This window comes from Nicotiana attenuata, unplaced genomic scaffold (genome assembly GCF_001879085.1).
Source record: "Nicotiana attenuata strain UT unplaced genomic scaffold, NIATTr2, whole genome shotgun sequence".
Taxonomy (NCBI): domain Eukaryota; kingdom Viridiplantae; phylum Streptophyta; class Magnoliopsida; order Solanales; family Solanaceae; genus Nicotiana; species Nicotiana attenuata.
Genome location: NW_017672973.1, coordinates 78,274 through 104,110, shown reverse-complemented (window position 1 = coordinate 104,110; position 25,837 = coordinate 78,274). Strand labels below are relative to the sequence as shown.

General features: G+C 38.7%; 1 protein-coding gene and 3 pseudogenes across 1 annotated transcript in view; 2 read left to right on the top strand and 2 right to left on the bottom strand.

Moving 5' to 3' along the window:
* The first annotated feature begins 5,382 nt into the window (after positions 1-5,382).
* Positions 5,383-6,605, top strand: LOC109215058 (annotated as a pseudogene).
* A 2,578-nt stretch (positions 6,606-9,183) lies between these two features.
* LOC109215060 lies at positions 9,184-10,319 on the top strand (annotated as a pseudogene).
* A 115-nt stretch (positions 10,320-10,434) lies between these two features.
* Positions 10,435-14,872, bottom strand: LOC109215056 (annotated as a pseudogene).
* Positions 14,873-16,260: 1,388 nt separating this feature from the next.
* LOC109215055 (delta(12)-fatty-acid desaturase FAD2-like) overlaps positions 16,261-25,837 on the bottom strand; it is a 12,702-nt gene continuing 3,125 nt past the window's right edge. Inside the window, exon 2 of the mRNA XM_019379068.1 lies at positions 16,261-17,395. Within this exon, the coding sequence (XP_019234613.1) occupies positions 16,261-17,395 (1,135 nt within the window). The remainder of the gene's footprint in view (positions 17,396-25,837) is intronic.

The window sequence follows — 25,837 nt, the reverse complement described above, 5'->3', positions numbered from 1 at the left end:
TATTCTGCCATAATAAGTCAAATTCGCATCAACCGGATTTTTATCCTTTGCACTTGCGAAGCTTGTTGTTAGGGCAACTAATGTAACACCTCTATTTTGCGTTTTACGCCTTGCATCACGTTGCCTCGTGTGGAATCTATATCCATTAATGAGATATCCAGAATATCTTTTAGCAACTGAATTTGGTCCTATGGATAACTGTTTTATCAAATCGGGCACATCCTCATACAACACACGAGTTTCAAACCAATGAGAGAAGTTTTGACTATGATTTTTGGCCTTGTTCCATCTAGATCCTCGCTTCTGATTATTAACCTCCACCTCATGCTCTCTGTAGAACAAGAATTTTTATTTGTTTAGAAAAAAAAATTAAGAATTATCTACATAAAAGGAAATACTACAAGTGAATAAAGTTACCTAATATATTCATGAATTTCATCACAATTATTCAATACATATGCATGCGCCTGACTTAGTGACCTTCCATCTAAAACAATCGGATCATTCTTTTTAGCTCCTAAAGGACAACCTCTGTTAGGAAACAAACTGAAAGTTTATGCATCAGAATCACATTCATCATTGTTTCGGGTTCTTCTATAAAATCTGGTTTGTACACCTCCACGCAAGTATCTAGAGCACAAAGTTAAATACTCTTCAACCAAATATGCCTCAGCAATAGATCCCTCTGGATGATTATTGTTGCGAACATACAATTTTAACGTACACATATACCTTTCAGGAGGATACATCCATCAATTCTGAACTGGACCTCCTAATCTTACCTCGTTCACCAAATGAATAGGCAAATGAATCATTATATCAAAAAAAGTTGGAGGAAAAATTTTCTCAAATTGATTCAAAGTTTCTTTAATCTCTATCTCCAAACAATCTAGCTCTTCCAGTGTGATAACTTTTTGACATAGACGGCGGAAGAAGGAACTTAGACGAATCAAAAGAATAGAGCCATGATCAGGAAGTATGCTTTTAATTGGTATTGGCAACAAGTAATGTAACATAAAATGGGCATCATGGGTCTTATAACCAGATAATTTTCTTTCGTCTAGTTGCACACACCTAGATATATTAGAAGCACTACCATCAGGTAGCTTTGTTGTCTTTAGAACACCACAAAAAACTGATTTCTCTCCATTAGCCATTGAGAAGCACGCATTTGCATACTTTATTCTCTTGCCATCCTTTGTATCTTTAGGGTGAAGGTTCTTTCTAATGCCCATCTCTTTTAGATCATAACGAGCATTTGCATGATCTTTTGTCTTGCCAGGAATATCCAAAAGAGTTCCAATTACGTTGTCAACTATGTTTTTCTCTATGTGCATTACGTCAAGATTGTGACGTAACGAATTGTGCTGCCAATAAGGTAACTCAAAAAAAATTGACTTTTTTTTCCATGGGCCATCATTTGTTCTCTTCCGCTTCTTCCCAAACACATTGTTAATATTTTGTATGCTATTAAGCACATCCGTTCCATTTAGTAAAGGCGGAGGAGGCCTAAATTCTGTCTTCCCATTAAAAGATCTTTTGTTGGATCTCCATGGATGATCCATGGGTAGAAAAACACGATGATCCATATAACACATTTTTCGACTATGTTTAAGATAGAGAGAATTAGTACCATAATTACAACAAGGGCAAGCCAACATTCCTTTTGTACTCAAACCAGATAACATAGCATATGTAGGGAAGTCACTGATGGTCCATAAAAGAGCTGCTCGCATTTGAAAGGTTTGATTTCTTGAAGCATCATATGTTTCCACCCCGGACTCCCACAACACATTCAACTCTTCTATCAATGGTTGTAAATAAATATCAATGTCATTGCCAGGTGATCGCGGCCCGGGTATAAGCAAAGAAAGCATACAGTATTCTGGCTTCATACACATCCAAGGAGGCAAATTATATACCATTAAGATAACTGGCCATGTGCTATGAGATATGCTCATGGTCCAAAATGGATTGAACCCATCACTTGCCAAGCCAAGTCTCAAATTGCGAGAATCTCTTGCGAAATTTGGATGAAAGCTATCAAAGTCTTTCCATGCTTGTCCATCAGCAGGATGCCTTAACTTTCCATCTTTAGAGCGCTCCTCATTATGTCACCTCAATGTATCTGTTGTCTTTGAGCACATGAATAGCCTTTTGAGTCTAGGAATTAATGAAAAGTGTCTCAAAGTTTTTGCTGGAACATGATGAGCTTTTTTAGAAGGCTCAATCTCGCTATCTATTTCAGGATATTTAATATATCTGGAAGCTCCACAAACATGACAATATTCATCAGCCTTATGTTCATTCCTAAATAGCATGCAATCATTGAGACATGCATCAATTTTTTTATAATCAAGACCGAGATCCTTTACCATAGACTTGGCATTATTGTAGGATAGAGGAATATTCAAGTCGGGCATTGCCTCTTTCAATAACTCTAAAAGAGAAGTGAATGATGCATTGCTCCATCCATGTAGACTCTTCAACAAATATAGATGGATTGTAAATGATAATCTAGAGAATCCTTTACAACCAGGATATAGTTCTTGGCTTGCCTCATCAACTAAGTTATAGAATTTATTGGCATCCTCATTTGGACCTTCGTAAAGTCCTTCAGCTTACGCAGCATCTCTAAATCGATCATTCAATAACTCATTAATATCATCATATGAGTTATCTTCATCATTCATGTCACCATCAACATTCATTGGGATTTCCCATTCACCATGATTAATCCATCTTGTATATCTTCGTACAAATCCGTAGCATATTAGTTGATCAAACACTATATTTTTTTGAGTCCAACGAATATTGCAACACTATGCACATGGACATTGAATTTCCTCACCTTGAGGATCACCATAAGAGTTAGCAAATTCTAAGAAAGATTGAACATTAATATACTCTTCGCTATACCTTGGTAAATCCATCCAATCCTTGGATGGAATATTTGAAATCCTAAAAATTAGACATTGATATTAGACCATCAAATATATAATGATTTGAGTTTAAATATACTTTACAAATAAATTCAAAAAGTCATGAGTAAATTTTCAAAATTATGTAGTGTATGATGATAAGAATTTCTTACCTAGTCATGACAGTTATGCTAAGCTAAACCCAACTTCAAGTACAGATCTTCTTGAGCGTTGACTTATGTTCTTAGAGAAAAAAAGTAAAATTAATAGGATCCAAATAATAAAAAGATAAATGAACAAAATATTTCTTGGTAGGGAGTTTCAACTAAGTACATACTTATTAGTGCAAAACTCGCATGTTAAATTGACTTCTTTGACGAATTAACATCATAAAATCCATGAAAGAATAAGAACAACGAAACCAAAAGAAAACATTAAAAAGAAAAAGCAAAAAGAGAAAACAGTAGTGTCAAATTCCTATATAGCAATATCCATTTTCCAGCAAGCGAGCAAACAATAGCGTCAAATTCCTATTTACCAATATTGTTGTTTACGGCTTCAACGAAATATCAAATAAGAGAACCAACTTGAGTTAATAATCATTATCTCAAAAACTCAGTAGTAACACTTTGCTCATTGCTAATTCTAAACTGTCTAGTTAAAGTCAAATTCCATGAGTAAATAATACATATTACTATAATAGTTTAGGAAGACATGAATGCTTTTAACAATTTTAACGATGGATCCCTCAAAGACCAAACCAACTCATTAAGCAGTTAACAAAATCGTACAACTTTCACTCTATTATAATTGCACAAAATGGAAGACCACAACATTGTATCTCACCCAAAAAAAAATTGCAAGGTCAAAAAATCAATATACATAAACATTGCAAAGCTGTAATAAAAAAGCACGTATTAGAATATCTCATTCTATTGGGTTGTAATAGCTCTAAGTTTGGAATCAGTTATCAAGAAACAACAATTTAGAGATATCAAAGTGAACAAGTCACAGGAGTACTATCAGTTATTATGCTTTGCCCCTTTGGTCAGTAGCTTTTTAATTTTTTAATTTTTTGGGGTAACTCCAACATCTCTCAAGTATACATGCATAAGACCATATGCCCATTATACCATACTTTTGGATCAGATTAGGAAGTGAATATACATGAAGAAAAAAAGGATATTAAAAGAGCTAAAACCTGGTAACTTTAAACAAACAATCAACTAAAAGACTATACAAAATTTGAAATAAAGAGGTGCACAACATGTAATTTAAAAATTCAGAATATCCATCTAATTTATAATTTCATTAAATCAATAACATAGAAGTATTAAAGGCAAAGGCAAAACGACATAGAATATATTCGCTATATGATAATCCTAAATAACTTGGTAAAACCAAATTAACAAGCAAATATGAATGAAAAAGTAAAAAATAAATAAAAGATCATAACTTCAAATAAAGAATAAACTGCATAATTATACCAAAAGGTCCAGAATTTATAAATATAATATTGCACTCATATATAATCAAAAATAATAACTACCCAAATAAACAATGCTCGTCAAAAGTAAGATCATATTTTTGAGAAAATAAAGAGTACCCATTAAAGATTTTTCCATGAGATGCGTTTTACTAAATCATTCATGTGGAGGCTTGTTTCAATTTTTGCTTTCTTAGATTATCAAAGAGAAAAAACACATGAGATGGGTATGGTATCATGCCTATAATACAAATATTTTCAAAAGCCAAGAACTTACAGTTGTAAAAGCAACAGAAGCAGCAGTAAGCAAGGATGAAAGCTGTTTTACCTTTTTGGCCTAGAGTAGGGATAAAGTAGACGGAAGATGGAAATTGTTTCCTATAAGGATTCCAATTATATGGTCTTTTTTTTGGGAATTGGGGGGAATATTTCATTAAGTGCAATTTTGGTGGGAAACTTTTTGGGAAATGTTTTATTTTGGAATTTTTAGGGTACGCTTACAAAGGGTTGCATTTAATATGAAAATATAGCACTTTTAAAAAACGTAGCAATACAATTAAAAAGCGTGGCCAAAACTTTTATATTTAGACAACACTTAAAAGTTGTTATCTTTACATTTAAAAAGAACGCTTTATAAGTGTTGCCATAAAACTTGTGGCCAAAGACACTACTCAAAGGCGACGCCTAAAATGTATTCCCACAAATACTTGTGGTAACACTTTTTGAGCGTTGCCTAAATTAGTGTGGCTATAGGCCTAAAATGTTGTAGTGTAATTATGTGAGCGTTGGTAGGCGAAGTCACCCTATACATATACTAGTAGAAGGTAGTATGTATACGATGGAATAACTGAGATACGTGTAAGTTGGCTCGGACACCATTATTATAAAAATAAAAATATTACAGTCCAGAAGTTTCAATTGCAATTACATTATTTTAGTAATTGCGTGTCGAATTATCTATTATCATTAACAATAATGAGAGAAAACTTATTGTCCGACTATCTGTCAAGGTTACCAAAAAATAAAGAGAGAAAAAAAAAACTTCGATCTGGTGGTTCGTACGTTAGCCTGCACTCTCTGATATGTGAGTTGTGCCTTAAAAACAGAGTATTGCTGCATAACCACCTAAATAAAACAATCGAAGTTCCGTGGAATGATCTGAGCGGAAAAGTAGTGATGGTGACAGGGGCGTCATCAGGAATTGGGCTAGAGTTCTGCCTCGACTTGGCGAAAGCTGGCTGCAGCATCATTGCTGCTGCTCGTCGTGTTGACAGGCTGAAATCTCTCTGCGACGAGATCAATTCAGAGCGTCCACGGCGTGCAATTACCGTGGAGCTTGACGTCACGGCCAATGTTGCTATCATTGAGGCCGCTGTACAAATAGCTTGGGACTCCTTCGGACGCATCGATGCCTTGGTTAACAATGCGATGCCGACATTAGAGGTTAAGTATTAAAATTCTAAATGAGTTTAAGTTCTATACACCGTCAGTTAGTGTAATGTATTTTTCACACTATAATGCATGTCAGATTTACCTGTTGTAGTAGGTAACATGTCATATTTTCAAGATTAAAAATCTCACATTTATGGAGGTTTACCTATAAATATATTTTGGCTGACCTGATAGGGTAAATTTTCTTATACTGACAATATATATAAGTTAAGCTCATTCTAAATTACTACTTACTATTCAGAATTTTGTTGGTTATGTTGTTTATCATATGTATATGTATAGGTAGTGTGACTTCTCAGTGGCGGAGGCAAGATCTCCACAAAGGAGGTCAAAAGTCTTTTTTTGTTGCTAGTGGGAATTGAACCTAAGACCTTATGAAGGTTTTGAACCCCCTTGACTACTAAACTACACTTTTGGGTTGTGTTAAGGGGGTTCAAAACTTAATATATAAAGATAAAAAACAGATTTTGCCTTATATATACAATGTAATTTTTTGGCCAAAGGGGTTTTCGTGAACCCCCTTCCGCCCCCCTAAATCCGCCCTTGAGTGGAACCATACTTTTAATACAAACCTAAGAGGGGCATGGTTGGTTTCCAAATATGTTTGTAGACGAATGCCCGATGCTAAACAGTGCGGAGGATCTGTTATTAATATCTCTTCAGCTGCTGCTCTGAATCGGGTTGTCTTTCGGGGAGTCTTGCTTAATATGGTCTCTATGACACAAGGCCCTCGACCCATTCCTTGAGTTGAGGAACTGCATCTGGCATCCGAGCCACAGTTGCACCACAAAAATATCGATAAGAAGGAGGAAAGGGGAGAAACAATAAATAAAATCTTTAAGGCGAAGTTATACTTACGCTTCATGTTCCATTTCTCGGGAAATGGCAAGTCCTCGGCATGGATCAAGTCTGAGGTCCTCACTCGAATGAATTGTCCCGTCCAGCCTCGGTACCGATCCTCATCTATACTCGAGAATGGGGCCCTGCTGGCCCGGCGGCAAGTTTGATTAATCCCCCTCGATAGAGTCGGGGACTGTATAGGCGTATAAGATGATCGAGGGTGAATGGACACCTCTCGTTTTTGTTTATGGAAAAATGAAGAAAAATCACTATCCTCCAGAAGGAGGGGTGAATTTGACCGAGGGTCACCTTGTACCTCTTGCAGAAGGCGATAATAATCGGGTCTAAGGACCCAACGTAAAGAGGTAAATGTAAACACTTAAAAACACTCCACATGGGTAGTAATTGCTTCCTCAGGCGAAGGTACCATCACGTGCTTATCGGCCCAGATTCAATCCTCTTTGACCTGAGAGAGAAGATCATCGTGATCGAACATATGTATCTCGAGACTGGTTCACATCGACCCGTTACCAAGGAAGTTTTTTCGACCTTGAAATTAGTAGTGGTCGGGCACCCTCCGGGAACGAATTCTTCAAGGAGTGGTTCCGCCGTAGTCCCATCACCGGCAAGTCGTGATGAAGAGGCGGCCTCCTTTTGTGGGACAATCTTAGAAGTTTTTGCCATTTTAGACATAGATGAAGAAAAGGGAATTAAGAAGGTACGTTTAGTGGTTTGCAAAAGGTTCAAGAAATTTGGGTACAAAAGTTGGAGAGTGAAGAGATTTTTGGAGAACAAGAATAGAAGAAGCTTTGAGCATAAAGTTTGAATGAATGAAAGTGGAGATATTTATAAACTAATGACGGTTCAAAACCCGCAGTGGCCGACCAACGACTGACATGCATTTAGTGCCTTGGTAACTAGACCAACATGACGTTTCAGTAACCGTTTGTCACTAACGTCATGATCTATCGAAGCGGGGTTCAGAAGTTCATATCGTATCTCATCATCTTCTCTCAGAAAAGTGAAGGGACTATCTGTATATGGTTGAAACCGGGTTCGCCTATTTGTGAGACCAATCGAGACTGAATGTAACAGGTTAAAGCTCGATCTCGGGTTATATCGAACCGAGGTGCGAAGTTACATCGTTGAGCTCGTGACCCTGTGGCCGAACAAAACCGAGGGAAATTTGCTGAGCCGAATAACAGAAGACCGAAATATCTGCGATCGGTTGGAGATCACGGCAAAAATATTGACACGTATCAAGGAGAGGCCGATTAGTTAGCAAATCATGAGATTTTAACCTTATATAGAATTGTATCAAGAGTAGGACGCCCCTACTATATAAACGGGGGTCTGATCATTTGTAACACACATTGTAATACGCAGTACAAAGCAATACACTATTATTTCTAGCTCTTATAATCTTGCTATCTTGTTCTTATGTCAGTTAAGGCATTTCTTTGTTCTAGGGCGATCGAACTCGAAGACCAGGCTGTTCAATTGTGTGGTTTGCATTTATTCTCTTATCATCAATTTCAATATTAATCCGTTTTTTTAATTTGTATCAAGTTATATCACGTATCCTTAAAAACGTGTAAAATTCAATTGTTATCCGACTCGGCAAATCGGACATAAGAAATAGACCTAAATCCCCGTCCTTTTAGAAAGATTTTTAAGGGTAAACATATGTATTTAAGAATTAGTGAGTGCGTCCGGGATTTTAGTTTGTCAGTTCAAATTTTCAAGACAAAAATGTCCTGATTTGTCTTCATCTTAAGATTTTTAGTTTAAAATTTCAGGACAAAAATAAATATTGATTAATCCCTAAATATCATTCCTGAAAATGACTATTTGTGCACTTGCCCCACAAAAATCTTATCTACTTCTAACTAACAAAAAAATTGACCTTATTATATTTTTAGCCTAATACTTGGCATTTGGCATTTGTCCAGATAGTAGGAACCTATACCATCAACTGCTAGGGATGTTCATAATAAGTGCATTCTTGAGTGTTAAGAGGTTAGTTTAGCTAGGTGGTCCGCCACTGCCGCAAAATATTTCCACTTACCATAAATGTAGGCTAGCCCACTTACTTTTATTGTTTCTACACTTCAAATTTTTTTTTTTGTGGTACATGAGCTACTCAAAGATTCAGAATTTGAAGTTTATGGATTTTCACAATAATCTTGAATTATATATATAATAATAATTAAGGTCACAATCAAATATTTTTAGAAATTTTGGCGAAATTCTTAATACAAATTCAGGGTTTGGACAAAGTCACTGAGTTCACGGGGACCAGTTATAAGCTTAAGGCTAGATCCCCTAGAGCCACAACCACTAATTGCGTACACTATTCCCCTTTCGTAAAACAATTAAGTGACTCTCGATCTTGCATTCCATAGTGTTATAAATGGTACGTAGCCGTGCATATAACCATCTGCACTATTACATTATTAGCTACATAACAACCTAAATTAATCAATGGAGCCGTGGAAAGATCTGAGCGGAATAGTAGTAATGGTGACAGGGGCGTCCTCAGGAATTGGGCGAGAGTTGTGTCTCGACTTGGCGAAAGCCGGCTGCAGCATCATTGCTGCCGCTCGTCATGTTGACAGGCTCAAATCTCTCTGCAGCGAGATCAATTTACAGGGCCCCCGCCGTGCATTCGCCGTCGAGCTCGACATCACTGCCAATGGTGCTACCATTGAGGCCGCTGTACAAATAGCTTGGGACGCCTTCAGACATATTGATGCCTTGGTAACAATGCCGGCATTCGAGGTTGTGTATTATGAAGTTCTACATTACTACATTACCCTTAATTGTATATTTTACGCTATCATCGAACGCATAAAGCTTAAAACTCTATATTCATAAGAGGAGCATGGTTGGTTTCCAAATATGTGTGTAGACGCATGCGCGATGCTAAACAGGGCGGAGGATCTGTCATTAATATCTCTTCAGCTGCCGCACTGAACCGTGCACTATTACCGGGGAGTCTTGCTTACGTTTCTTCAAAGATGGCTCTTGACATGGTCACTAAGGTACATATAGGAATTTTATTCAGGATGTTCAAGATTTGACATGCATGTTCGAAAAGGCTGCATGATCTACCATTGATTTATCTGCAATTTTCTTCTCTGTTATACATATGTTTGCATTAATTATTCAAAAAATTAATGGCAGATAATGGCCCTTGAATTGGGAGTAGACAAGATTAGAGTGAACTCAATAGCACCAGGAGTTTTCAAATCTGAGATAACAGAGAACCTTGTCCAACAGAAACGTTTCCATAATGCTGTTTTCAAAGCCGTTCCTCTGCGAACATTTGGAACGACAGATCCGGCTTTAACATCAGCGGTCAGGTACTTAATCCATGATTCTTCAGAATATGTATCAGGCAATGTTTTCATTGTTGATGGCGGAAGTACCTTACCAGGTGTCCCCATTTTCTCATCACTCTAGAAATAACTGATGAAGACACATGAAGACGTTGAATCTGATCATTTCTTGATCGAGAAATATGCACTATTATCTGCACAAATAAATGGACATGTACGCTAGGAAAAAAATAATGTTGGTTTTGTTTCATTGTATGTATTAGTTGCCATAGTGACAGTTCGTGCCAACTTTAAGAGGTTGTCTATGTATTTCACCAACTATGTATAATCATACTATGTAAGAATACAAGTACAATATATATAATGAACACTCACAATTCAAAAGACATTGGATTTAGAACTTGTTTTTCTGCCAATATACACCTTTGTCTTGAGATCCTTTTTCTTTCTCCATATAGATGCACTCCTTTAAATCCCTCAATATTGCTTTATAAAATGGGGTACCATCAAATTTTTAGTATTCTCCTAGTAATGGTAATTATGTGGCATGTTTTAGAATAGATGATGCGCAACATGAGTATCTGTAATACTGTGGAAGACCCTATTTAGCACGCCATAATCTTTGTCTACGGTAGCTAGTGCACCTCATAGATGCATACAAGCCAAGCTAGACCTTGTGCCAAAGTAACATGATACAACACATACGTAGCTGCACTCACACCTACATCCGAAATGTAGATTTAAATCAACATCCAACATCCAAGTCGCCCCCCCCCCCCCCCCCAAATATATATTTTTCATTTTTTCATTGTTCTTTCTTGCTCGTTACGAAGCAACATCCAAGTTTTCTTCATATGCTTTGATTTGACAACTTATTCATCGCCAAATTCATTATGCATTTAAAGTCATGCTCCTTTTAATTTAAGTTATGTAAAGAGACCCTTCATATTAGATAAAATGCAAATGCCTAGCATTAATTAGGCTAAGATAAGATAGGGCCAATTTTTTTTGTTAGTTAGTCTCCCTTTATTTCCAGAAGAAGGGCATCTACATAGTTACCTTTAAGTTGTATTATTCAGTTCAAAAGAAAAATAACATAATAATTCCGTCAGGTCAAATTGGTAGTTATGTAAAATGGATGTTGTCATAGATACATATCGAGGGATTTAACAATACAATAAAAATGGACATTTTAATAGTTACAACAATGTATTTAACGAAATATAAAGTAACAACCGGAAGAAACATTGTATTTGAAGTAACAACAAATACAACAGACAACTAACAACAACAACACACCCAGTATAATCCCACAAGTGGGATCTCGGAGGGCAGTGTGTACGCAGAGAAGCTATTTCTAAAAGACCACCGGCTCAAGAAAAGATGAAATGAAAGCAATAACAACAAGCAGTAACTAATACAACACACAACCCAAAATACTTATTACCACGAGTATTGAATATTAATCCAATTTAGGTAAATAGTTATTGGTGCTCAACTTTCAGAACTTGTTTTTATACCAAAAAACACCCTTATCATGAGATCCTTTATCTTTCTCCACATAGATGCACTTCTCAAAATCCCTCCATAATGTTGGCTTTTTTTATCTAATTAGATAAGTGGTGTGAATGGGAAATGGAGGGCAAAGATTAAGAGGAAAACGAAAAGTTTGAAATAGTTTCCTTTTCTATTGCACTTTGTCCCTCATCGGAAGAAGGAAAGAAAATATTTGTGCTTATATAGAGAAGCACATCTTCTAGCTCTTAAAGAGTTAAGAAGAAGTGGTGCCTCGCGTCGTCGTCGCTGGCTCGGCTCGGCTTCGGCTTCGGATTTGGATATGATCAACCCAGACTGTTTGGCTATAAATTCAGAGGTTTTCCTCATTTTTCAACATCAAAATTTGCATACTCTCCCCTCTCGGATTTGGATATGATCTTCTGCATTTTTGCATTATTTTCCGACAACCAAAACTTAAGTATCAGTATGGTTTACTGCCGCTTGTTGAGTTCGAAGAAGTTATGTAATTTCCATTGCCGGTATTACAGATATAGTTGTTCCATTTTATCCTGGAAGAAATTAATCCAACAACCTTGGGTAATAGTGAGGGGATTAAATTCCTTAAGAAAATACAGTTTTTCCGTTGTGCTCGGAACGTTATTCATTTCATTCTGTTTTTGTCTTTTGTTTTTGGTTTCGTTTCATTTTGCAAATATTATATTTCGAATACAGATACTAACAAGCTTAAAGAATTTAATTTTTATATTTTGTGTTCTTCTTACTTTCGGATTTGGGAGACTAAAATCCTAGCAATTTTCTACTCCCGTTTTGGAGATTAAAATTTTCGAATTTTATACTCCAGTTTGAGATTAAAGTCTTTGTGACTTTATACTCAATCCGAGATTAAAATCCTTGTGATTTTCTATTCGGTTGTTTGTATTCGGTTTGAAGATATAAAAACTTCACCGACTTATTATTAATTCTGTTTGTGTCAATTTCTTTTTCAGAAAAATGACAACAAGTACGGTACCGACTTATTATTAATTCTGTTTGTGTCAATTTCTTTTTCAGAAAAATGACAACAAGTACGGAACAACATAATGATTCCGTTGGGACTACTGCTGCCATGGATCCACATCTTTACAACTTGCTTGAAATATGGAAAAGAATAGTAAGAGAGGAGATGAAGTAATAGATTCAAAAGCTAAAACATTCCAAGTCTAGGCTGCATAAACCGGCCAAATAAATTATTAGTTGTATTAATAGTTTTATATGGTACATTAATAGAGAAATTTGGTTCGATTTTGAATGGTTTATAACGCAAACAAGAAAACACAATCCCTGCAAAAAAAGATTCTCTTTTTTTATTCCTAAAATAATCCATTCAACGTCAATACACTAGAAAAGTATTAGATGTCATTTTCATGAGATATTATTAGGGTACCAATATTATTGATACTTTCTTATTATGCATCTTCAAGTCACACAACTCCTGCACCAACAGAAAAAGCCCGAAAAGTTTTCGGCATGGACTTTAAGCGTTGGCAGCAAAAAATATTCTTCTACTGACCACACTCAGTATACAGCGCTTTATCAACGAGGATGTTCCAGTTTATAGTGTCATGAAAACATCAAGAGAATTGTGGCATGCTCTTGAAAAAAAGTACAAGACTGAAGATGCTGGACTTAAGAAGTTTTGTGGCCACCAAATTTCTGGATTTCAAAATAGTTGCCGGCAAATCTGTCATAACGCAAGTCCAAGAACTACAAGTGATTGTGCTCGGAACGTTATTCATTTCATTCTATTTCTGTCTTTGGTTTCTGGTTTAGTTTCATTTTGCAAAAATTATATTTTCGAATACAGATACTAACAAGCTTAAGGAATTTAATTTTTATATTCTATGTAGTTCTTACTTTCGGATTTGGGAGACTAAAATTCAAGCGATTTTCTACTCCCGTTTTGGAGATTAAAATCTTCAAATTTTCTACTCCAGTTTGAGATTAAAGTCTTTCTGACTTTCTACTAAATCCGAGATTAAAATCCTTGTGATTTTATACTCGGTGGTTTGTATTCGGTTTGAGGATATAAAAACTTCACCGATTTACTAGTTCTGTTTGTGTCAAGTTCTTTTACAGAAAAATGACAACAAGTACGGAATAACAGAGTGGTTCCGTTGGGACTACTGCTACAATGGCTACTGCATCTTCAAGTCACACAACTCCTGCACCGGCAGAAAAGCCTGGAAAGTTTTCCGGCGTGAACTTTAAGCATTGGCAGCAGAAAATGTTCTCCTAGTAATGGCTTAATAGCTTTAGTCGCCTCCACTGCATGGTAGTGTGGAATAGCTGAGAATAGATGATGCACAACATGAGTATCTGCAATATGGTGATAGACTCTATTTAGTTAAACACCATGGTCTCTGTCTACGGTAGCTAGAGCTCCTCTTAACCAATCCCACTCGGATGAATCATAATGTGGCAATGAAGGATGAGTATGGTGCAAAAAAGTGGCTAATATATAAAGGTTTTTCGTAATTAGGAGTGGTACCCCATAGAACCATATAAGCCAAGCTAGCCCTTGTGCCAAAGCAAGACGATACAACACATAAGTAGCTGCAATCACACCTGCATTTGAACTGTAAATTTGTTTTCTCTCACCCTCATCATATATAGAGGCATAAGGATCAAAATGACATGCAAAGAGATCACTAGGTTTGCCGAAGACATTGAATGCCAAGTGTAAAGGCTAGCCAAGAATGAGTGTGCAGGCAAGTTTGACTAACTGTCCTAATGGATTATTCAAGTACCATCTTAGTTCGGTTTTACGATCCTCTCTTCGGCTTTGCAAGCACAAACTTCTTAGAGGATTTACAAACCAAGGAAGCAGGTTCCTCATTCACTTCTTCATCTTCAACATTCACAATGTTTGCCAGAGGCACATCCTCTTCATTCACTAATTTTCCCCCTTTCACCAACCTTATTCTTTTCTTTTTCTCCTTGTTTCTCTTCAATTCACTCGCAAGAGCTTCTTTCTTCTGCTGCCTAGTAGTGGGTCTATTAAGGACGGGCTCTGTGGGAACTGCCTTACCACTTCTAGCAACAATAAAACTTGCCATAGTCACATCATCATAGTCTTTCTCACTGTTATCATTCTCTACTTCAGACAAAGGTCTCATCTCAGGAATGACAAAGTCTAATGGCACAGGAGGAGTGATAGGCACTTCTGATGTTTCACCACTACCTGCAACATCCTCTTGGGCTACAGTGACCTCCCTAACTTGCTGACTCAAAACCTCTGGTCCCTCTTCTCCGACTATTATTTCGTCTTCTGCCATTTTTCCTGGCGAACCAAAGGGAGAGGTTGAGGTAACAAACCTTGTGGGTGTTTGATTTTTCCGGCTACGGTGAGAACCAGAACTCGATGGGGTTGGAGAGGAGACATGGGGTGGTTGTTGGTCTAAGTTGGGGTTTTCACCGGGTGAAAGTTGAGACTCAGGCTCCTGTTGCAGTGCTTCGTGAGACAAAGATGCAAGGGGGAGTGACAACGGTAGCCTTTGGGAACTCTGGATTCTGGGAAGACGTGGTATTTTGGAGAGTAAAGACACGAGAGAGAGGGTTTCTGAGAGAGAAGAGGTGTTTGATGGTCTTTGATGTAGACAGTTGTGAGAAAGACGTATCTTTTGGGGTTATTTAGAGGGGATGAGGGACCAGTTACAAATGGGTTCAACGGACTGGGTAGTCAGGTCGATTTGTAACCGGTGTGACGCTTGGACCTAAAAAGGATGAGAGAAAAAGCGGACATATTTTAATAACGTGGCACTTTTATAGCCGTTTAAAATGTATATGAGTGTTAAGGGAACTACTAACCGGAGTCAAGGGAACCATGCTCCCTGACTGAATTTTGTAAAATATTAGCCTCATCCTTCTACCAAAATGCAATATCATTAGTTGCTTGTTTGCTCTGTAATTTACATGCGTGCTAATTACCTGTAACAGTATAGAATTGAGTTAAAAATTACCAAAAAACAAGTTGTGTGCACCATCTATATTTACTTTATAGATGTTGTGGGGTGGTGGTGTTCATCATGATAAATGAAAATTGCTGGCAAATCCATTTGTTAGTGACATGCATAATTCGTGGAAGCCTACTATGAGTACTATATAAACGTTTTTTAATTTCATGTCATGATTGCTTAAGGATCCATGATCGCTTTATATCATAAACTAACTTCATACTATTCATAAATTATGAAACTGAATCAAATTTGTTGTCCATAATATCTGAAACTCCCCAATTCGATTTGGGAGGAGAAAGTACAATATTTGTGAAGCTGATATGTTATATGCAAAAATACAAAGAAATTGCCGTCAAATGGATACTTTCTCTGTTCCAATTTATGTGACACTCTTTCCTTTTTAGTCAGTCCCAAAAAATAACGCCCTTTTTCTGAGTTTTTTAGGTGATGGTATCACCAAGTTGCATTATTCAGTTCACATATGATGACATGACGGAATGAAAAGAAAAATAACATAATTATTCCGTCACGCCAAATTGGTGGTTATGTAAAATGGATATTATCATAGTTACGTACATAGCGAGGGAAACAAACATTTTATTTATTTAAAGTAACAACATATACGATACACAATCCAAAATAATTATTACCACGAGTATTATTGAACATTAAACCAATTTAGGTAAATAGTTATCGGTGTTCAACTTTCAGAACTTGTTTTTATACCAAAAAACACCCTTATCAGGAGATCCTTCATCTTTCTCCACATAGATGCACTTCTTAAAATCCCTCCATATTGCCTTATGAACTGGTGTATCATCAAACTGGTAATATTCTCCTAACAATGGCTTAATAGCTCTGGTCGCCTCCACTGCATGGTAGTGTGGAATGGCCGGGAATAGATGATGCACAACATGAGTATCTGCAATGTGGTGGGAGACTTTATTTACTAGAACACCATTGTCTCTGTCTACAGTAGCTAGAGCTCCTCTTAACCAATCCCACTCGGATGAATCATAATGTGGCAATGAAGGATGAGCATGGTGCAAAAAAGTGACTAATATATAAAGGTTTTTCGCGATTAGGAGGGGTACCCCATAGAAGCATATGAGCCAAGGTAGCCCTTGTGCCAAAGCAAGACGATACAACACATAAGTAGCTGCAATCACGTCTGCATTTGAAATGTAAATTTGTTTTCTCTCACGGTCATTATATATAGGAGCATATGGATCAAAATGATCACATGCAAAGAGATCACTAGGTTTGCCGAAGACATTGAATGCCAAGTGCAAAGGCTCGCCAAGAATGATTGTGAAGGCAAGTGTGACAACTTGTCCTAATGGATTGTTCAAGTATTTATAGTACCATTTTAGTTCGGTTTTAAGCCTTGGCACGAAAAAATTGTCACGTTCAAGGGAACCAGTGTTAGAGTGATGACGGCGATGACCATTTTTCCATGAGAAATATGGGACTAAAAGTGCAGAATGGAGGATAAAACCAACAGTGTCATTTACCCATTGGTAATCACTAAAGGCATTGTGTCCACATTCATGGGCAATGACAAATATTGCAGAAAAAACTAAACCTTGGACGATCCAGTAAGAAACCCATGCAACGTAACTATAAGGGGAAGGAATGAAGTGGAAAAAAGTGGTGGAAATGTAGTAAAAAATGGAGACAAGTATGAAATCTTGAATAAGATATGAGAGGGAGCGAATGAGAGAACGATGAAAGCAGTGAGGAGGAATGGCTTTTTTTATATCACCAAGTGTAAAAGGGGGTTTTGAAGTTGGCGCTCTAATTTGTAAAGCATTTTCCTTTTGGTCTAACATATGCCACCACCTCAATATATATTAAAAAGATCAGAAAATAGAAAAAGAGATATCTCACTTTCTGAAGATAGTTTGTGTATATATAATGCTCTATATTTTGGGACCCAGTAGCCCTCGCAGTTTGGTTTATAAACAAGTTAGGCAGGACAATTAATACAAGAATTATTTCATTGATATATTATAATGTATGGATTAGTATTAGTTTATGGATATATTGTTTTTTGTATCGTAGTTTAAATGCATTTTTTGTTGTTGTTTTGCCATATGATATTTTGTCTATAACTCATACGTCCATAATACATTTTGACAGGTAACATTTTTCTGTCTTTCAAAGTAAGCATATTCGGTTTAAGCTAATTAATTTCACGAGGAAAGAGCTCTCACTTTTAACAATTTTCAATTAGCTTTCTCTCTTCATCAGAAAGCAAATTTACCTTTCTCTCAAAAAAAGTGTTTAACCATCTCATATTTGAAGTCTACTGACCTAAATAATATAAATGAGGTATTATCACTTTTAGCCCGCATCAAAAACTATTTATATTTGATAGTCAAAAAGTATATAAAATTTGTATAATTTTTATATATAATATACATATTGTATATATATGCAAACAAAAATACAAAAATATACAGTTTTCAGCTATTATTTTTAGAGCGGCAATACAATGTTATTTTCTCAATATAATGTGATGACCTAAAAGGTCATCTTGCGTTTTAGAACCCAATCCGGTGTTCCGGGGCCTTCAAAACCTCGCATTATTTTTCCTCAATTTGCGTGCGCAGTTCGGGCGCATTTCTGGAAAGCCTTTATGTGGAAATTTGAAAAATAAGAATTTTTGCCTTTAAAAGTTAATTTTTGTTGACTTCAGTCAACATTTTGCGTAAACGGACCCGGGCCCGTGTCTTGACGGTCCCGGAGGGTCCGTAATAAAATATGGGACTTGGGCGTATGCCCGGAATCGAATTCGGTGGTCCCTAGCCCGAGTAATTAATTTCTGTTAAAAATTGTTAAACTGAAAATCTAAGGATTTAAAGAAATTGATTAATGTTTGATCTCGTTAGTATCAGACCCGTATTTTAGTTTCAGAGCCCCGTACAGGTTCAATATAATATTTAAATCACGTCTGTGAAATTTCGTAAAAAACGAAGTTGATTTGACATGATTCGGGCGTCCGGTTGTGCAAATAGGAATTTCAAGTGTTCTTGAGAATTTCATATGTTTTGGTATTAAATCTGTAGTTTTAGATGTTATTTTGGTAATTTGATCGCACGAGCAAGTTTGTATGATGCTTTAAGACTTGTGTGCATGATTGGTTTGGAGCCCCGAGGGCTCGGGTGAGTTTTGAATAGGCTACGGAGTGTTTTGGAACTTAGGAAAATTTGCTGGTATGACTGAACCTGTTGCAGGCCTCTCATCTCGCAATTGCGAGATCAGGCATCGCAATTTCTGTCACGACCCGGATTTTCCACCATCGGTATCGTGATGGCGCCTACTCGTGGTAGCTAGGCAAGCCAACTTATTTTCCTTTCATTAAATAAATAAATATGTTAACAATCTTTAGCATCAATAAGAAATATGGAATTTAATAATAACAATAGCGGAAGTCTAATTTATAAGTCTGAATCAAAATGCGGAATAGTCAACAATAGTCTCTACCCAAGATTTGGTGTCACATTACTCACGAACCACTAAGAACTAAATACAAAGGTCTGAAAGAGATATAACAGCTGTCTGTCTCGAAAACAATGAGGCAACAGTCAAAATGAAAACATAGAGGAGAGACGCCGGGTCCTGCGGACGCCTGCAAGGCTACCTCCGTCTCGTGAATAAGAAAGTCTGCTCCCGAACTGCTGCTGCTGCTCCTCAAAACCTGGACCTGTGCAAAAATGCACAGAGTGTAGCATCAGCACAACCGACCCCATGTGATGGTAAGTGTCTAGCCTAACCCCGACGAAGTAGTGACGAGGCTAGACTGGACATCACATAAACCTGTGCAGTTATAAATATACAGCGGAAATCGAATACCAAGTAATTAACAACATGGGAGGGGAGACATGCTAAGGGGAGATACAATATTAACAGCAATCAAGAGTAACAACTAAAACAACTTAGGTTCACGATGAACAAGGAATCAATACTCAAATACAAACACATAGTCTCAATAACTGTTGCGGCGTGCAACCCGCTCCATAATCACTATTGTTGCGGCGTGCAACCCGCTCCACAAATACCACTGTTGCGGCGTGCTACCCGACCCATATCATTTACCATGTATCATTGTTGCGGCGCGCAACCCGATCCTCACCTTTTACTGTTGCGGCGTGCAACCCGATCCTCAATATCATTGTTGCGGCGCGCAACCCGATCCTCAATATCATTGTTGCGGCGCACAACCCGATCCTCAATATCATTTAACAGCCCGACTCCCTAAACAACAGTCACAATAAAGGGGCATAAAAATAAGCAAATATTTGACAAACATCCCGGCAAGAGAAAGAATCCAACAAGTTCAACCAAACGTCCCGGCAAGGGAATAATCAACAACGCTTTCTTTTTCTTACTTTTCTTATCCCACGATATCACTGGAGCCCAAGCTCCAAGAAATCTCTTACCTCATATTCCGTCACAAACAACAATATAACGACTTCCTAGTAAGGGGACAAAACATCATCTCAAATATTCCGGCAAGGGGATTACTATAACCACATTAGCCCCAACATCTAACCACCACAGCTATAGCCAACCTATTACCACACTTAACCATCTCAGCTATATCTAACCGATTACCTCACCTAACCACCCCATTGATAGCTAGCCTATTACGTTACTTAACCATCTCAGCTATAACTATAGTCATCCCACGACACAAGGAAACATTAACCTAAGCGACCCTAGTATCCGTCAAGAACACAATGCAGAGGAATCACAACCCAACAATAGCCCGTCAAGAGGGCAACATAATGATCTCTTCTCTTCACAACTCGAGTAAATGCTCTAGAGGTTCAATTATCACTTGGACTGTCACAATTCGTTCTACAACTGGAGCCGACGCTCCTCAATGAAACAAGTCATTTCATATACTTTCAATATTCGTATCACAATTCGAGCCTATGCTCCCAGGAAATCAAATGATCATATTACCGTTCACATGTTATTCACAACACATAGAAATACTCCAATAAACATGGAATTCACAATCAGTTCATGATAATCACATTATAACGACTCACGGTCATGCTAGACACCAATGTATAGATACTCGTCACCATGCCTATACATCGCACTCGATCACATAGCAATTAGCAATAAGACTCAACTCCTATTCCCTCAAGCTAGGGTTAAACCAAACACTTACCTCGGCCCCAAGAATAGCAATCAACCTTCAAAGACCGCCTTTCCTCTACAATCCGACTCCGAAACAGTGATATCTAGGCATGATTAATTCAATAATATCAATAAAGATTCAAGGGCAACATCCCATAGCCTAGATATGAATTTTCTAGCATTCTTCCAAAAATACCAAAATTAGACACCGGGCCCACATGGTCCAAACTCGAGGCTCGGACCAAAACCCGATCACCCATAACCCCACGAGTGCAAATATATAATTTGTTTTAAGATTCGACCCCAAATTGAGGTTGAATCACCCAAAATTCTCAAAACCCTAACTCTACCCAAAATCCATAATTTCTACCTTGATTTCATGTTTTTAGGGCTAGGAATTCACTAATTAATGAAGGAAATTGAAGGAAACAAGTTGAACAATGCTTACCCAAGAAGTTTTGATGAAAGGGAGCTTCAATGGACGCCTAAGTGCTTGGAGAAGAAAGAGCTTCGTGTTTTTTTATGAAAAATCCCGTGCTACTGTTCTGTTTTTAACTTAAAAATTCGCTGGGCAAAATTGCCCTACGCGATCGCGGAAATAGGGATGCGATCGCGAAGGGTACCACTGACTGGTCGTTGCGATCGCGTGGAGGGTTACGCGATCGCGTAGAAGAACTACTGGGGGTCCAAGGATTTGGCTTACGCTATCGCGTGGTTCAATACGCGATCGCGAAGGAAGACGACTCAGTGCTATGCGATCGCGTGAGGAAGAGCGCGATCGCGAAGAAGGAAATCCCTGTGTAAAAATTGCAGAAAATCTGATATCATCCTAAGTCCAAAACCACCCCGAACACCTCCGAAAACACTCCCGAGCCCTCGGGGCTCCTAACCAATCACACACCCTAACTCAATAACATCTTACGAACTTACTCGAGCGATCAAATTGCCAAAATAACATCAAAATCATTGAATCAAGCCTCAAACTCATCGTTTCTATTTCAAACTTCATAAACTTCCAACTTTAGATAATTAGGTCCGAAACACGTCAAACGACGTCCGATTTCGACCAAACTTCACAGAAAGCGCTTAAACAATATATAAGACTTGTGCTGGGCGTCGGAACCAAAATACGAGCCCGATACCACAGTCTTTTAATGAATTTTCATTTCCATCTTCCTTATTAATTTTAGAAAAACAATTTCACAGAAAAATTTATTTCTCGGGCTCTAGACCTCGGAATTCGACTCCGGGCACATGCCCGAGTCCCATATTTTTCTACGGACCTTCCGGGACCGTCCAATCTCGGGTCCGGGTCCGTTTACCTAAAATGTTGACCGAAGTCAACCTTAAACATATTAATATCAAAATTCTTCAAATTTTTCACAGAATTCACATATTTCAACATAAAAGCTTTCCGGCTATGCGCTCGGACTGCGCACGCAAATCGAAGCAAGTAAAAATGAGGTTTTCAAGGCCTCGGAAGCACGGAACGGATGAGGAAACAGGTGATGACCCTTTGGGTCATCACATCCTCCACCTTTAAAACAACCGTTCGTCCTCGAACGGACAAAAGAAAGAAGTACCTGAGTCAGGGAATAGATGTGGATAACGGCTCCGTATGTCAGACTCGGACTCCCAGGTCGAGGCCTCAGGGGGCTGACCTCTCCACTGAACACGAACAGAAGGAAAGCTCTTCGACCTTAACTGTCGAACCTGGCGGTCTAGAATAGCTACCGGCTCCTCCTCATATGACAGATCCTTGTCCAACTGGACCGTGCTGAAGTCTAATACATGGGTAGGATCGCCGTGATACCTCCGAAGCATAGACACATGAAAAACTGGGTGCACGGCTGATAAGCTAGGTGGCAATGCAAGCCTATAAGCCACCTCTCCTACTCGATCAAGAATCTCAAACGGACCAATGTACCTAGGTCTAAGCTTGCCCTTCTTTCCGAATCTCATCACGCCCTTCATAGGCGACACCCGGAGCAATACTCGCTCTCCGATCATGAAAGCTACATCTCGGACCTTACGGTCTGCATAAGTCTTCTGCCTAGACTGAGCTGAACGAAGCCTCTCCTGAATAATCTTGGCCTTATCTAAGGCCTCCTGAACTAAGTCTGTACCCAATAACCGAGCCTCTCCCGGCTCAAACCATCCGACTGGAGACCGACATCGCCTACCATACAACGCCTCATATGGAGCCATCTGAATGCTGGACTGGTAGCTGTTGTTGTAGGCGAACTCTGCTAAAGGCAAAAACTGGCCCCACGAGCCTCCAAAATCAATTACACAGGCCCGGAGCATATCCTCCAAAATCTGAATAGTCCGCTCGGACTGACCGTCCGTCTGAGGATGGAACGCTGAGCTCAACTGAACCTGGGTACCTAACTCTTGCTGAACCGCTCTCCAGAAGCGCGAGGTAAACTGCATACCACGATCCGAAATGATAGATACTGGCACACCATGAAGGCGAACAATCTCCCGGATATAAATCTCAGCTAACCTCTCGGATGAATAGGAGACTGCTACTGGAATGAAATGCGCTGACTTGGTCAGCCTATCAACAATGACCCAAATAGCATCAAACTTCTTCCGAGTCAATGGAAGTCCAGTAATGAAATCCATGGTAATCCTCTCCCACTTCCACTCGGGAAGCTCAATCCTCTGATGCTCATACTTGACCTGCTGACAATTCAAACACCGAGCCACATGCGCAACAATATCCTTCTTCATCCTACGCCACCAATAATGCTACCGCAAGTCCTGATACATCTTCACGGCGCCCGGGTGAATAGAGTTCCGAGAACTATGGGCCTCCGCTAAGATCAACTCTCGAATCCCATCAACATTGGGCACACAAAGTCGACCCTGTAATCTCAAAACACCATCATCATCTAAGGTCACCTTCGTGGCACCTCCACACTGCACAGGACACACAAATGGGGATCATCAAATTGCCGATCACGGATACGCTCCAATAGAGAAGAACGAGCGACCGTGCAAGCTAACACTCTGCTGGGCTCAGAAATATCTAATCTCACCAATCGATTGGCCAACGCCTGAATATCTAAAGCAAGCGGTCTCTGGCGGACCGAAATATACGCAAGACTACCCATGCTGGCAGACTTCCTGCTTAATGTATCGGCCACCACATTGGCCTTACCCGGGTGATATAAGAGAGTAACATCATAATCTTTCAACAACTCTAGCCATCTCCTCTGCCTCACATTCAACTCCTTCTGCTTGAACAGATACTGCAGGCTCTTGTGATCCGTGTACACCTCACACATCACACCATATAGATAATGCCTCCAAATCTTTAAAGCATGAACAACCACTGCCAACTTTAGATCCTGAACCGGATAATTTTTCTCGTGGATCTTCAACTGTCTCGAAGCATAAGCAGTAACCTTGCCATCCTGCATCAATACTGCTGATACCAACTTGTCACGACCCGGATTTCCCACCATCGGGATCGTGATGGCGCCTACTCGTGGTAGCTAGGCAAGCCAACTTATTTTCCTTTCATTAAATAAATAAATCTGTTAACAATCTTTAGCATCAATAAGAAATATGGAATTTAATAACAACAATAGCGGAAGTCTAATTTATAAGTCTGAATCAAAACGCGGAATAGTCAACAATAGTCTCTACCCAAGATTTGGTGTTACATTACTCATGAACCACTAAGAATAAACTAAATACAAAGGTCTGAAAGAGATATAACAGCTGTCTGTCTCGAAAACAATGAGGCAACAGTCAAAATGAAAACATAGAGGAGAGACGCCGGGCCCTGCGGACGCCTGCAAGGCTACCTCCGTCTCGTGAATAAGAAAGTCTGCTCCCGAACTACTGCTGCTGCTGCTCCTCAAAACCTGGACCAGTGCAAAAATGCACAGAGTGTAGCATCAGCAAAACCAACCCCATGTGCTGGTAAGTGTCTAGCCTAACCCCGGCGAAGTAGTGACGAGGCTAGACTGGACATCACATAAACCTGTGCAGTTATAAATATACAGTGGAAATCGAATACCAAGTAATTAACAACATGGGAGGGGAGACATGCTAAGGGGAGATACAATATTAACAGCAATCAAGAGTAACAACTAAAACAACTTAGGTTCACGATGAACAATGAACCAATACTCAAATACAAACACATAGTCTCAATAACTGTTGCGGCGTGCAACCCGCTCCATAATCACTATTGTTGCGGCGTGCAACCCGCTCCACAAATACCACTGTTGCGGTGTGCAACCCGACCCATATCATTTACCATGTATCATTGTTGCGGCGCGCAACCCGATCCTCACCTTTTACTGTTGCGGCGTGCAACCCGATCCTCAATATCATTGTTGCGGCGCGCAACCCGATCCTCAATATCATTGTTGCGGCGCGCAACCCGATCCTCAATATCATTTAACAGCCCGACTCCCTAAACAACAGTCACAATAAAGGGGCATAAAAATAAGCAAATATTTGACAAACATCCCGGCAAGGGAAAGAATCCAACAAGTTCAACCAAACGTCCCGGCAAGGGAATAATCAACAACGCTTTCTCTTTCTTACTTTTCTTATCCCACGATATCACTGGAGCCCAAGCTCCAAGAAATCTCTTACCTCATATTCCGTCACAAACAACAATATAACGACTTCCTAGTAAGGGGACAAAACATCATCTCAAATATTCCGGCAAGGGGATTACTATAACCACATTAGTCCCAACATCTAACAATCGCAGCTATAACCAACCTATTACCACACTTAACCATCTCAGCTATATCTAACCGATTACCTCACCTAACCACCCCATTGATAGCTAGCCTATTACGTTACTTAACCATCCCAGCTATAACTATAGTCATCCTACAACACAAGGAAACATTAACCTAAGCGACCCTAGTATCCGTCAAGAACACAATGCAGAGGAATCACAACCCAACAATAGCCCGTCAAGAGGGCAACATAATGATCTCTTCTCTTCACAACTCGAGTAAATGCTCTAGAGGTTCAATTATCACTTGTACTGTCACAATTCGTTCTACAACTGGAGCCGACGCTCCTCAATGAAACAAGTCATTTCATATACTTTCAATATTCGTGTCACAATTCCAGCCTATGCTCCCA